The sequence below is a fragment of the Cyanistes caeruleus genome, chromosome 1, assembly GCF_971803275.1.
Source record: "Cyanistes caeruleus chromosome 1, bCyaCae1.hap1.1, whole genome shotgun sequence".
In the NCBI taxonomy this organism is placed as follows: Eukaryota; Metazoa; Chordata; class Aves; order Passeriformes; family Paridae; genus Cyanistes; species Cyanistes caeruleus.
The window spans coordinates 43,267,568-43,282,413 of record NC_141701.1 but is presented as its reverse complement, the minus strand read 5'-3'; the positions used below and the strand labels follow the sequence as shown (position 1 = coordinate 43,282,413).

Here is a 14,846-nt window from a genome sequence, read left to right as displayed (position 1 = left end):
GAAGATGAGAATATCAGTTTAAGAGTAGGGAAGGGCTGGACACAGTGAGAGGCAATGGAGTATTGCAATAGGAAGCAAGGAGAGGTATGGCTTGCATGGCTAAGCAGAACTGGCACTGAACGTGGCACTGTCAGAACTGAGCAGTCATCCTGGGGATCTGGGTGCTCCATTGCTTGAGCTGAAGTCGTTGTTAGTAATCCTGCTGCTAATAGTGGAATCCATACTGGGATAGCAAGTTTGACACTGTGCTCACTGGGGTATCTTTGATCCTGATCTTAGGAATCTGATCGGATTCTATGTGCTCCCTAGGTTCATCCTGCTACAGTCACAGAGATCTGTCCTGACAGAGCCTATAAGTGAAAGTTCCTGGTTGCTTGGACAGGCTGATTGCATTAGTAAAGAGAGGAATATAAAGGTTTCCATTTTTTTCAGTATGCTAGACCAGATCAATAAGTTATTATAATGAGTCAGTTGTTTAGAGCTAAAAACTTTACCCTACATTTTCTGTTGTGATGTATGAGACCATTAGCAATGGCAGGATGTCACTGCTGTTAGAGCTTGTGCCTTTTAAAGGAATAGCCCAACTGTATGTTAATTTTAACTAAATTGTAATCCAATTGCTTTTGAATTCAAAATGTCAAGAGTACAGTTTATCTGGATTTCCAAAGCTGCCTTTATATCCATTTGAAATATGACATTATAAATAAATTTTGAAAAGAACAATAGAAGTTTCAGACATCTTAGAACAAGATTGAAATGATCCGGTTAAAGTAATGGCATGGACAAAGAAACTATTCAGCTTCTTTCTTGCTTTTTTCTTCCATTCAGTGTTTTAAGAGACTATGATAATGCCTTATGTATCTGGCAGGTTAGCAAAGCTAGATGGTTTCAGACCAACTTACAGATTGTGTAGTAGAAATTCTCTTGCAGGGAACAATTGGCCAGTTGTTCCCTATAGTTCACACTAAAGGAACAGTAAAATGCTTTTCACTGAAAGAGAGCTGGGGAAGATTACTTTATGAGTGTGCTTTAAACTGTTTGAGTTCTATTGGTCAGTAGCACTACCTCTGAACCTAAAAAAAGTGTGGACTAGCAAGTATGGACAAAACTGATGTTAAAACTTAATATATTTGATCATGTTATGGTGGTTTTTTATGTGTTCCTTTGTTATTCATGTGACAATTTTGTTCGTTTCCTTGCTTGATGTTTCATTTCTTGCTTATCTGTTGTGTCAAGTGAATTACAAAGACAAATTCATAGTATGGAGCATACTGAGAGTGACATGTCTTATGAAATGCACGTTCTTCTACTTAGATCGTATAATTTCCTTACTGTAATTTCAACTGCTCAAAGACAAAAGTCCTACCAGGAGAATTATTACTCCTGTTTCAAGTTCTTTTAATATTTTAGGACCTGGAAACCACTATTTACCTTTCTCTTGATCACTATCAGCAAGAGTTCTCTGAATACCTATTTGAGAACTTGTGTTAGAATAGGTCATAGTGCACTTACCCTTATAATCATCCCTCTTTTTCATGTATCATGTACCCCTTCTTGTTGTTTTCGCCTCTTTATCCATCTCTATGCACTTCCTTTCTTCCTCCCCCCTGTACCCTCCCCTCCTCTCCAAACCATTTACCCATCTTTCTTCACACAAAGGGCTTTGAACTTTTACTAAGCTGCTGATAATTCCCCAATGACTGAAGCTGTTAATCAAAAATGAACACAAAAGATTTGAGTGGGGCATTTCCCACAATAGAAGTCAGTCCTTCTGTTAACCTCACATAAGCAGCTGTAGAAGACAATGCTGGATTTTTTCCAGGATGCTGTTATTTCTTGTACCCACTTTGATACTCCATCTTTCAATTCATTAATTTAGTAATGGATGGCTAGAAAGTAATTTATATTTTCTGCTTAAGAGAAAGAAAGTTTTTGGGGGGGTTTGTTTGGTGGTTTTGTTTGCTTGTTTGTTTGGTTGGTTTTTTTTGTTCTTTTATTCACCCTGCTGTCTTTGGGCAGTAAAGATTGTCCATTGTGTAGTTCAGCCTGACTTGTCTTTTAGCTGATGAGTAGGAGCACTGGGAATAACTGTACTGTTCCTCTTTCTCCTCCTCCTCAGTTTTTTAAAATAATATTCTAAGGAGAATTGCTTCTGTTTCTGACTAGTGGCTCAGCCTATTCTGATAAAATGACGCTGATTTTTGTCAGCTACCTGACCTTCAGGTGCCTGCCAGCAGCATCCAGAAGTGGAAGAAGCTCTGCCTGGTTTCAGACTGTTTGGTCATACAATCAGCAGCATCAAGCTCACTAGGCTGATCTGCTCACTGCTTTTGGACCACAATGCAGTATCAGAACACACCTGGTTCTTGTTTAGAAGAATTATTTACTGTCAGTGTGATAGGTGATAGCTGCAGGCAAAGCTTCCCACTTTCTGCAGGAATGTTTATGGATGGCAAGAGGGCCAGGTCTCTGGTTTGCCTTTCTTCACTTTGTCCCTCTGCTGTCCTCTCTTCAGAGCTGAAAATGCAAATGATTGAACAGATCTGATTCAGGTACTTATAAGCATCTGCGTATATAAATTAAACTATTCATTCCATCAATTACAGAGAAGTCCTCTTCTGATTCTGTAGGCAAGCTGAGCATTCAGCATTTCTCTCTCGCTGCACTAGTCTTCCTGCTAACAGTTCACTGGAAAGTTTTTTTTCCTCTGGTGTGGCAACTGATTTTTTTTTGAGTAGTTATCAACACAAAGATGATGATAGATTCCATGGTGAGAGAAGGAATTTGTATTTCTTGTTGTCCTGTGTAACTGACATGACTTTAACAATGAAACTGGGAATACATGTGTTTGTGTGATTATTTAATGTCTCTGAGTTGTGAGTTGATACCTGTAGGTGACACAAATACTACAATTTGTCAGGCTGCTACTGTTTGTTGGGAGGTTTGATTTCCACTGTACGTGGTGTGATCTGAGCCTTCTCCTTGAGCTGTTAACCGGGGTTTGAATGAACACCAAGAATGTGTTCTGTGCAATGACTACTTCTGTTCTCTTTCTGATTGTCCTGATGGGTATCACATTATTTGTCCCAGTTATTTAGCGGCTGTCCCTTTTTAAGGCTATGGTTGAATGGCAGGAATAAATAGAGCATATCTGATCCTCTGTGATAGAGGCTGCAGTCAGTGCAAACCATTCTTCTGCCATTGTCCTCCTTAACAAAATGTATTGAACCACTCATGTTCTTCATGACAGTGCTTTGATGTGCTTTAATTTCAGCATTATTAGTCACTGCCCATATATGATACGCGTGTTGGTGGATGGAGTGGGAGGAAGAAGAAAGATATTTAAAACAAATTAGAGCTTCTTCCCCTGATGTGCATTACTATGTCTGACCATGAAGTCTATGACTTAACTATTCTTTCTGCATTTTAATATGTTGTTTGCCTTAAGGCACAGTTAGTTAATTCAGCTTGAATTTCTCATATTATTTTTAAAAGTCTGAGAAATGCAAAAGGAATTGCAGGCTTTAGCAGTGTTAGTGGTAAGATACAGAGGCAAGAGATACTAGAGTAATTAACAGTTCAATGTATTAATTAGCTCACAGAATCTTAAATAATACTCTGATGCTGTTTTCCATAAGTGAGGGAAGAAAATTATATTATCATTGAAAGGTTTTTGCAGGTAATTATTTTTATATTCTTACTGTGATAAATGATTAGGCTAAAACTGGGAGGAGGGGAGGAGCATCGATGAGGATGGACAGTATGGTGGGAGGGACAGAAAAAATGCATCGGTACTAAGGTTCTCAGCTAATTAATCCTTGTTATGATGAAGAAAATTTAATCATGTACGTAATAACAGGATTTTTTACTTAAGCAGTGTTTAAATTGGAGAATTTATGCTTTTCAGTGAGGGTATGAACAGTTCTTTAAAAATCAGGGTTTAAAGGGTTAGATGAACAGAACTGAATCCGTGGGGTGTATGAACTGCAGCCCACGCTACCTGTCCAGTGCAAAGCAAATCCACACAATGGGCACTTATTTACTCCAGCCTGTCTAACAGTCTGCATTTCAATTTGTCATTATACCCTGAATGTGTTCACTTCATACTGTGGTATTTGAAATCTGCCCTGTGGGTTTCATTGAAGTTTCTGTAGTGGCGTTACGCATCCTACTTGTCGGTTTCATTGTTGCTTGATGAAGATGATCTTCCGTATCCGTATGTCTAGCCATTGTTTCCACAACCAGTTCAGTGCAGCTTCCTCAGCACAAACTGCTCTCCCTCTCCCATTGTCCAGGACAGGGTGACTTCTGATGTTTGCTTAGCTTTATTTTTTTCTTTCTCATTATTGTCAAACTCTCATGGTAATACTTGGCACTTTTACTAACTTTATAGAGTAGGATGTGATGTCGTAGCGAAGGGGACAGGGCTACCCAAATTTTCTCAATTGCAGGGAGGAGCTGCCCAGGTGTGCTGAGGGGACTGTACTCAGGAAGAGAAACAGGGAATCCTCCACAGTGAGTAACCCCGCTTTCAAGTGCACACAGTTTCCTTCATAGCCGTGTCCAGTACAGTGTAGCATCCTCTCCTGTCCTTTCCAGTTTGCCCTCTGAAATGTTCCCAGTTTGGTTCTCTTTTCCCTTTATTTTGGTGTATTCTCATTTTACCTTGTACTTTGTCTTCTTTCTGAAGGTTAAAGTTTCCATTTTTGTCTCTGCACACCATTAATCTTTTCTCATCCTAGTCCTGCTCTTTATACGCATTGTCATTTTTCCAATGTGTCATTGTTGTTCTGTCACTAATACATCATATCATTTCTCTTCCCTTGTGTGCAATGGCCCTTTTCCCAGCCCTGCACAGTTCCTTCTGTCTTTACTCATTGCTCTACTTTTACTCTTTCCAACCTTCTTTCTCCTTTCAAATTACCTTTTGGTTTTCCTTTCCTGATGGGTCCCTTTTGAATCTTGCCTATTGATGTACACAAGATAAGCTCAGTTCAGCTCCCTGACCTTTCTAGTGCAACTTTCACCTATACCTTTTCCTTTGTGGAACTGAAAGATAAAGGATACAAAGCTCCTATGTAATAAAGAATTGAAGGATTTGGTAAACTGCGTTTTGGCTGTGAAAGAGAACAGGCAGGTAATCAGAGCAGTAAAATGGCAGAAAAGGGCTGAGCTGGTCAAGATGTAGTAAATAGGTAGTCTTTGGTTTTAGGTGAGCTGCTGAATTACAGCCCTGGCCAGCACCCTTCACAGTTTGACTTGTGTGATATGATCTGGTGGTGTCTCTAGTTCCTAGTGGGCAGATATCACATAGTGGTAGCTGCTTTCACAATTGCCATTATTTGCTAACTACTACTACCGCAGAGAAGCTCAGGATGATTTGAATTAGACCAAACTGATTTCATAGTTACAGAGGGTAGAAATGCGAGTTTTGGCTGAGATATGTTGGCAAGATGCTCTGGGAAGCTTGATTGCTGTGGCCTGTGCCGCACCTTTTACTGCTGATTGAAGGGTTTCGTTTTCCAGGGCTGTCAGTCTGGCATTTTACAGGAGCAAAAGAGTGGCTGTTTGTTTAACAGCATAAAACTGACGGGGACAAAAAGGAAGTGGAAAATCAGAAAAATTCTTACAAGATGGTTCTATCTGTAAAGGGGACTGAGTTACTTTGGGCTCAATTGGAAAAGGCAAAGGAGTGGAAAACTGAGCTGAACTGGAAAAATATACTGCACTCTGTCATGTAGCATCTTGTGTGCTGTGACTGTTCTGACTGATTCATTTTTCATCGTTTTTAGAATAAAAAGACATTTTAAAATTTTAACCCCACTGTGTCAATTCTTACAGTAATTCCTGGTCTACAAATGGAAGGTTTTAGCCAATTTTTTTTCTGAGGTCGTGGCAAAGCAAAGTGTAGAATAGTCAAATGACCTCAAAGAATTCTAAGGTAATAAAAATTCAAAGAAAGTGCTAGTGTTTTGGGGTTTTTTTATTTATTTTTTTTTCCCTTTGGCTCTTGTGTTTTATGTATTTCCCCTCATGCCTGAATGAAAATCTGTTGCTGTGTCATAAAACCAGTTGTGTATTCCAACTCTTTTATTTGTAACCTGGTAAGAGTTTTCCCAGGCAGATGTAGCAGATGATGTACAAAAGCAGCAAGTAAATATTTTCCTTGCTGCAGTTTCCTGGGTTGTATCAGGCCTTCCAACAGACAGAGGACTCCAGTCTCAACAATATCATTCCCTGCCTTTTGCAAATGACTGCATAAAAACTGCATGATCACATAACCTTTCAGATTCACAGGACAGCTGTGCCTTGTCACTTATATTTATTATTTCTTTTTAGGCATTGGAAAAGTATCCCAACTCACCAATGACTGCCAAACAAATACTGGAAGTCATTCAGAAAGAAGGATTAAAAGAAACAAGGTCAGTGTTTATATGTTCTGTATTTCTGCTATCTCTCTGAAAATGATCTAGGAATGGTGTATAATCTACAAAACTTCAAGTGCTGGCTTCATTGATTTCCAGTGTCAAAGTGGGAAATACAGTTCACGGGTTTTGACTGTTAGATCAAGGCTTTTAAAAGGGCCAGTGACTGTCTTAACTGTGTATTTTACCAAAGAAGTCTGTGGGCCAGCTCCAGTCCAGTGGTCTGTCTTTAGAAAGACGATGTCATTTGCTCAGACAGCGCAGTGCTACATCTCGTTTTTGCTTAAGGACTGAAGGGTCCTTCATCAGCTGGGTTTCCTCTGCCACTGTGTGCATGGAGAAAGTGCAAGATGAAGCTTGGTGCACTTCACACTTGGGTTTATGGTCTGGCACTTAAATCACTTAGGAGTTGCTGGTGTTGCCTGTGGTGACAGAGATTGTGCTGATGAAGGACTAGAGGGAATAGAAGGAGAGGCAAGTTTGGACACAGGGAGGTAGTCTGTGTCTGCAGAGCATGGATGCAGTCACTGATACAGCAACTCAACTTGCTTGATAACAGCATACTTTGGGTGTAGATTCAAGTGTTAATAATTACCCTTTTAGAGGATAGATATGCTGTCCAGAGACTATGGAAATCAATTAGTTGTCTTCCATTGCTGTGTGGTTCAGATGTACATGCAGCTTTTTATTTCTCAAAGGTGACTGTCTACTTGCTAGGTCCTCTAGTGACCTTCAAGTGCAAACTTGGGCAGGAAGTGAAAATAAGGAAAAAATGGTTGGCTGGTAAGGGTCTCCTAGAAGATGTAATTGCCTCTTCTTCAAATATTATAGTAAAATTTTCTGTTTTGATAAATTAGTACTTGTTGCTATCTCAAAGCACAGGGAGACGTGCTTTTATTTTAACCATGTTCTTCCAGTGTGGAACCTAAGGTTCAGAACAAGAGAACTTCAAAGTCCAGGTAAAGGTGAACCAGAAGTAACCATGGGACATATTTTTACTGAATTCACTGTTGTTCCTAGGAAACAGAACAGAACACAATCTGTGTGATTGTTTGCACGGCATAGCCATGCACTTCTTTTTTGGCAGCCTCATAACATGCTCATAATAGCTATATTTTGATAAAATTGCAAAAGAGATGATATGGAAAGTAAAACAGAATTTGCCATCTTTTACAGATTTAAAGTGCTTTAGTTCCTGTCGAGAAATTGCTTTGAGTATATTTGGCAATGATTCCAAGGAAACAAGGGGCTGAAAACTTTTGAAAATGAATGTCCAAACATGTGTTATACTGCAGTGATTTGCATACAACAATAACAAAAATGCAAGAAAACACAGTTTTGAAAATCTGTTCTATTAAGATACTGTTTCTCACAGCAGTGAATGAAATCCTTTCTTCTTATGTCTTGTGATATGAGACAATTGCGTGGGAGGGGCTCTAATGCCTGCTAATAGCATTCTTTGTAATTTTAAAAATTCTTGGTTTTGCGATCAGTGGATGAATAAATTTTTGAGTGAAAAACCTATGGAAAGGAATGAAGGCAATGTTTTATATTTAAAATATAGAAGTCAAAGCCCTTTTTAATTGATGCAGAATGAATAGTAAGAGAAAGATTGCTTTAAAGAGGTTCCAAAGTAGATGATCTTTCATTTCTTCAGTTACTAGGAAACTGAGAATTACAGAGAAATAGGAAAGAAATTCAGATTCATTCTGATTGTTATTCATGGTTTTTGCAGGTGTATGTGATAGTGTACTAGATTGCAGGATGGTGTATGTGGTCATGAGTTCTACAAAACTGAGAAAGATAAAATTCAATGTTCTTTATACTTGAAACATTTTCATCCTTAACTCCTTAGCCTAAACATTTTAAATTCTGCAATTTTAAAATGAGAAAATGTTGAGTCTGTACTGATTTATAAGTATTTGGATTTTCATTTAACTGCTGATTTAATGTAAAAGTTGTGTTTCTGCTGCATTTTAATATTGATTAGGGACAAACTTTCAGAGTTACCTGCGTGCCTAACTCATAATAGGATCCAATAAGGGGTTTGACTTCATACACAGATTTGTTGATTGGGTGTCAGCATGTAAGTAGTCTTTGGTTTTCACAGTACTTGAATTTAGAGTCTTCTGCTTGCTTCATCCAGCTCTGCAATTTCTTTCGGTACCTTCCTGCCAGTTGGTGCCTTTGCTGTTACTAAAGATGGTCTTTCCTGGTCTCTGCTGCAGCCAGCTAAGATGAGCAAAGGATGTAAATTTATGATGTGGAGTCACCTGGCCATAAGCAGCAGAATGGCACTACCGTATTTTATTCCGTATCGATTTGTATATTCTTCCAAGTCTGAACTTGTGCCAGGAATATATTACTACTCTAATACACTTTACTTATTCCTTTATACAGATTATCATTGTCAGTAGAACCTTGGCAATTCTACATTAAGTTCTTAAAAATCTCTCCTCTCTACTCTTCCATTTATAGATGAATGAGGTTAATTGTTTTAGTCATTTTTCATATATATTGTAGCATTAATTAATCAAAAGCTTTTTGCTGTGATAGTAAATCTGAAAGAATAATGTATGATTTTCAGCCATCTCATTGTCATTATGTGTAATCTTTAAAAAAACACTGTGACTATTCAGCCTCTTTTTCTTTTTTTTTTTGCTGTAAAGGCATCAAGTTGCATGCTTATTTTTGTATTACTCATATAATAAAATACAAAAGGATTAAATTCCAAATTTACAAAGCAGATATATGTTAGAAAATAAACAAAAAAACTCTACTGATATAGCCTGTGAGAGTTTTTTACATCTTGGGGAAGAAACAACTCATTTTTGTTTCTTAAATATCTTTCCTGTTATGTTGGTTGGTTGGTTGGTTGGTTGGTCGGTCGGTCAGCAGGCAGGCAGTTCTGCTACCCAGTAGGAGTAAATACTTTTAAGACAAACCCTTCAGGGATGTTGAAAATGTATGGCCTTCTACTGTGGCTGATGATGGGGAGGGAGAAGTATTTGCTTAACATTTGTGCCTGTGCTGATTGTGAAGGCCAGCAAACCTGGACACTGAAATCTCTTTACAAGGAAAACAGACAGCAGTTCACTTCAGGACACAGTACTCTGGGTTTTCTGTCCTGAAAACATTTCCCCATCCTGCTGTAAATTTCAAGGCTCACCACCTGCTATCTATACACCAGAGCATGAGCTTTTGCTGATTTTGCTAGTGTGACACAGACTACTAGTCAGAGTATGATCCACTCTTGCCTCAGTGTTCCTTTTCCCCTGTGCTGCTGCCTCACTAGTTGTTCTCTATCTCGCATTTCTTTTGTTACTTATTCTTGTTAAGATCTAAAATTTCCCTTACTGAATTGTATTTAGGTCTTCTGCAGACTGTTTATCAAATTCAGTGAAATTACTTTAACGATGTACTCTTGTAATCCAGCATGCACACAGCTTTTACAAGCTTTAGTTATCATCTGCTAAGTAGAACTTGTTTTCATTTGTAGCATTATATTTCTCTTTGCTTATGGAAGTCTATGGGAAACAGTGACTAAAAACTTTCTAGGTTGGGCTATATGATACCTACTGCTGCTTCTCCAGCTACAGGGTCTGCTGCTATGGCACAAAGAATATTTTGATAGATTTGAAGTTCTTGACATATACATTACTCAACTTCTTTTCCCCATAACATGTACTCAGCAGTATATATTACTCAACTTCTTATCTGCCAAATACTTCCAAATAATTTTTATTCTATATTTTGGGGGAATTGAAATTCAGTTACTGTCCAAAAAGTTTGGACCTTTTTTCATTTTTTTTAAAGCTAATTACTGAGTGTTTTCCATTCTTTTAGAATCACTGATATCCTCTACAAATTCTCAAAAATTATTACTGATAATTCTGAGGCTGATCCAGTCAGCTGTAATTACCTATGGTGAATGTCCGTACATTTGACTGATGTGAGAATACCTAATTTATTTAATTATCGTCTAATCAATTTTCCCATTTTTCTGGTGTTGGTTTTAGCAGCTGTCTAATCATAGTCATGTTTCTGATTGGGCATTAAAACTCCTGTGCTTTGAGTGTAAGTACTGAGTGCCAACCCCTTGGAAGAGCAAGTCAGTTTCCTCTCTGCTGGTGTGCTTACAGAAATTTCTTTGTGCATGTTGTGTGGGTGAGCTTGCTGAAGTTTAATTTCCTGAGGCCCTTTTTCTTCTCTTTGTATTCTTCCTTGTTTTCCTAAAAATGAAGAATTATTCCTTCATGAACACTCAGTGTTTTAACTGTTTTTTCCCCACGGGTACAAGTCAACCTAGTACAGTTCCAGAAATTTGCCAGATGCTTTTCTGTCCCTGTCTCTTTTCTCTTGATTTTGTCCTTCTTTGTCATTACCTGGAAATTGCCTGTAGAACCAGCAGAAGTAAGCTATCTCTTCCATTCTGTTTGGAGCACTGCACCTTTGTGAGGAATAGGACCAATTGAAGACCACTTAAAATTATTAGGGAGATAAAAATAAGACAGAGCTGGTATGAATTTTAGTTGTTTGGATTAAGGAAGAGAAGATTGAGTATAGGCATACTAAATCTTCAGCAACACAAAAACCAGAAAGAGAGTGAAGGAGTAAGTTATCTTGAATGTCTGTTATGGAGAGAACAAGAATTAGGCCTTTAAATTGTAGAAAGATAAGATGCCAATTAGAAAGTACAAAGTTTGGGGTTTTTTTAACAGGAATCATTAATTACTGGCACGAGCCATGGAAGAGATGTTGGTAGGTCTTACCACAACCCAGTGTAGCGATGTGTCTGTCAGGAATTACATAGATTTGGTTGATCCTGCCTTGAACTACGGAAATGAACTAGTATATCCTTTGATCCAAGTTTTTCTATGAATTTTTCTAGAACAGTTTTCAGTACTTGGGCCATACACATTGTTTGAGTCCTAGGGGAGAATATCCAGCCAAACTCTGATAAATCTTTGATGCTAATAAGCCTAGATTATGTCTTGGCATTCTGTAGTTCCCTTTCTCTTTTGCATGGTGAGGCTGGGAAATTGACTTGTCTGGATAAGATTAAAGCCAAAGACTCTCAGTACAAGTTAAAAGCCAATAAACTTTCAAAATGGGACAAGCTGCTTAATTTCTTGGAGTACAACTTCAGCCCACAGCTATGCTAGCTATTTGCTTTCCTCCTCCATTAGGCTCAGGACTGTGAATGCTGGATTGGGATAATTTCATAGTGTTTTTGTTATTCAGCTGAAGTAATTGACTTCTTTATGGTCAACTAACTTGACCTTGGTGTTATTCTGTTCAGGTAATTCATAGAAGAGTTTTTTAAAAGTTGCTTTGTCTCACTCTGTTTTCCATTTTCTAGTAGGAATCTTAAACTTCTTTCTCTTGATGTTTCTTTGTGGTTCTTAATTTCAACTATGGGAATCAGAGCATCAGTCAGATCTCTTCCTCTGTTTTTTCCTCTGCATGTTTTACCTTTTTCTTTGCAAGACTAAGCTGTCTATTGATTTATTGTTGTGACAGTAGTCTTTCAGAAGACTAAGAGATGCTTGCCACTGGCACTGGCAATAGTGCTGTTTCTTCTGCACTCCACAGTGTTGATAATATTTATCATGAATGATATCATAACACATTAAGTCTTCTGAGCCTAGGAAAGCAGAGCAAAGTATGACCCTAATAAATCTCAAAGACACTCTTACTAGATTTACAGTCTTTGTGCAAAAATATGAAACTAGTGGGTTAGCTAGAATTAAACCTACTTTGAACTGCAGAGTGGAGTCATCAATGGAATAAAACACATGATCCATGCAAGGTCTGTCTTTAGCTTTGAAGTTAGAGGGGACTCCTGAAAATATTACCATCACTTTGTGAATCCTTTGATCTTTTTGACAGTGTCTCTTTAAGTCTTTGCATACTTCATCCTTAGAGCTATTGACTTAAAAAAAAAAAATCCCTTCTGAATGCTGCTGTTTCTGTAAATAGGCTAAATGAGCTGGCAACTGTCTTCTGTTGTTTATCATTTTCAGGTTCCTTGTTTTATTGTGTGCATAAAGACAGAGAATTTTTTACTTTCCTTATAAAGTCTTTCCAAGATGTCACTGTAATTCATAGTTATTAAGTCACGGATTTTATCTTTCACTTAAAAAAGAAAAAAACACCAACTGCCCTGCATTTACCAAAAACACTCTAAAAATTTATTTGAAAGAACCACAGTTTTTGTCTTAAGGCTGTGGTTGCCAACTGAAGAGCACAGACAGTTAGGAGGCTTCTGTGGTTGTATATGTCTGATAGAATTTATTTGGGAGCCTCTTCAGCTGGAGCGAGTGTATTGTTTTGTCTGAAGATAGTTATTCCCTGCAATGGGCTGAAAGGAAACCGTGATGAGAAGAGAGGGAGAGAGCTATTCAGATTCTTTTGCCTGGCACTATTAGGTTGATTTTCATGCTTCTAAAGATGTGGCTTTTGGCTGTAGAGCAGTGAAAGAAACAAACTTTCAGTACAACCTGTCTTTCTGCATAAATTCACTTCAGACATGTCTTTGAAATGCTGTTCTTTCCAGTGTAACAACAGACCACCTAATTTGGTAGGCAGTTCTGATAGCAACAATTTGGCAGCTGAAAATCTCAGGCTTGCTCATTCTTGCCTAGACAATTCCCAGCATTGTTGTGCGTCGTACAGTTTAACCTGGTAAAAACCGGTGGGTTTTCTATATTGCATTCCAACACTGGAACTGTAACTTGCATAATCACACCTCTGTCACCTCTGTAATAATTATTTTGGTTTTTGGTAGTTATGTAGCCCTAGAACAGCTAAAGTATTAACTCAAGCCCAAGATCAGGGTTGTGAATTCTTGATTGCATATTGCTGCATTGTGATTACCCTACTGTTTAAAGCTTGCCTATATCTAAGCAGTAATCCCACCTTTGTACTGATTTGGAAAACTGGTTTTGAGTGAGATGTAGAACAGATGTAAAATAATAAAACCTCAAATGTTTTCCCTTCAGTAAATTGCAAAGATGAAAAACTTTTTGGTGATGGTGAGTCTTCCATTGTATATAAGATATACCTATATTTCAGTATAAGACATTTAGCTATATGGAATGTAATTTTTTTTTTTTCCTGAGCCACCATTATCCTAATTTTTTTCTCCATATTTTAGTAATTTAGAAATTAGCTGGAGAGTTTTATTTGTTTCAACGCTGCTTTTCTTTCCTTCACAGGACAGTGGAGTCTCTGTCTAGGGACTTTAATAAACAGTCCAGTAAAATCAGTCTGCATGTCAGTGGTTCTTATGAAAATTATCTTTATAATTAAGGTGTGAATTTAATTTTGAGTTTCAGATGATCAATGACATAGCTTAAATTGTAAGTAGCTTTTAAGTATGTCACAGAATACTTTGGAGGATACTGTTCTTACTGATAAGAGTATTAATTGAGCATATGTAAAAAGACAGTGGAGACAGAAGCAAAGTAATATTTATCAAAGCTAAATGTAGAGCTGAGAATATAAACTGGTCTTTGTCTCCAAGGACTTTGACTCCCAGTGTCTCATCCATTAAATTGGTATTGCCTATGCAGTATCTACTAGTTCCCGTCTATATGCATTCCAGTGTCCCACGAATTTCTGCAAGATGAATCTTCCTGCTTTCTCATACAAGGTCACCCACCCCATGGTCTCCAGTTACCCTGATCTGCTGTCATCCTTTCTCCCTTTCTTTGTGGACTCAAACTCCTTTCCGTGTGTCCGAAATTTGCTCAAGTGTTACTTGTAAACATCCCAGTATTTATTTCTTGTTCTGACTTGGGGCCAATCAAACATTCGTCCTTAGTTTGGGTTCAGGACCGATTATGAGAAAATAAAACAGTTCTATTTTTTGCTGTGTCTTGGACCTTCAACTGATGGTTTGGCAAAGTTCATATGGTTTCCTCTTTTGTACTTAGCCCTTGATTTGTCATCATGTTGAAGTTTGTTCCTGCATTCTTGGGTTAACTGAGATTTTAGAACAGTTCATTCTCTCTTCTTTAAGATTAGCATGTTGCTGTTACTTTTCCATATGCATTTTTGCCCATTTAGTGTTCAGGACTTCTGTTTTCCATTTGGTACAATATTCTTCTGTATTTGGGTGCTAAAACATACTTGGTAACCAGCTTTCCTTCCTTCATGTAAATTACAGGAAATAGTCCTGCTTGATTTTTTTTTTTTTTAAATATTTTTTGAAGATCTGCCTTTTTGCTTTCCATCTATTAACAGTTCTGCAAAATGTATCTGCAAAGATTAGGAAAACAGGAATCTAGTCTGTGTGACACACTTGTCTCCTAGGTGCTATTAAACTATTTTTATTTCACTTGTGCTATTTAGGTTTCTACTCCTTCCACACAAGCTTAAACTGTGTATAAAGCACTTTAGGAAGCTTTTTTTTTT

General features: G+C 37.8%; 1 protein-coding gene across 3 annotated transcripts in view; it reads left to right on the top strand.

Annotated features, from left to right (window-relative positions):
* Window positions 1-14,846, top strand: part of ASXL3 (ASXL transcriptional regulator 3) — a 127,886-nt gene that overhangs the window by 21,510 nt on the left and 91,530 nt on the right. Inside the window, exons 2-3 of one of the 3 annotated variants that reach the window (XM_086889270.1) lie at window positions 4,452-4,515; window positions 6,340-6,422. In XM_086889270.1, the coding sequence (XP_086745396.1) occupies window positions 4,452-4,515; window positions 6,340-6,422 (147 nt within the window). Of the gene's footprint in view, window positions 1-4,451; window positions 4,516-6,339; window positions 6,427-14,846 lie in introns of all 3 variants that reach the window. The other 2 variants (XM_086889250.1, XM_086889244.1) reach the window with 2 other exon arrangements.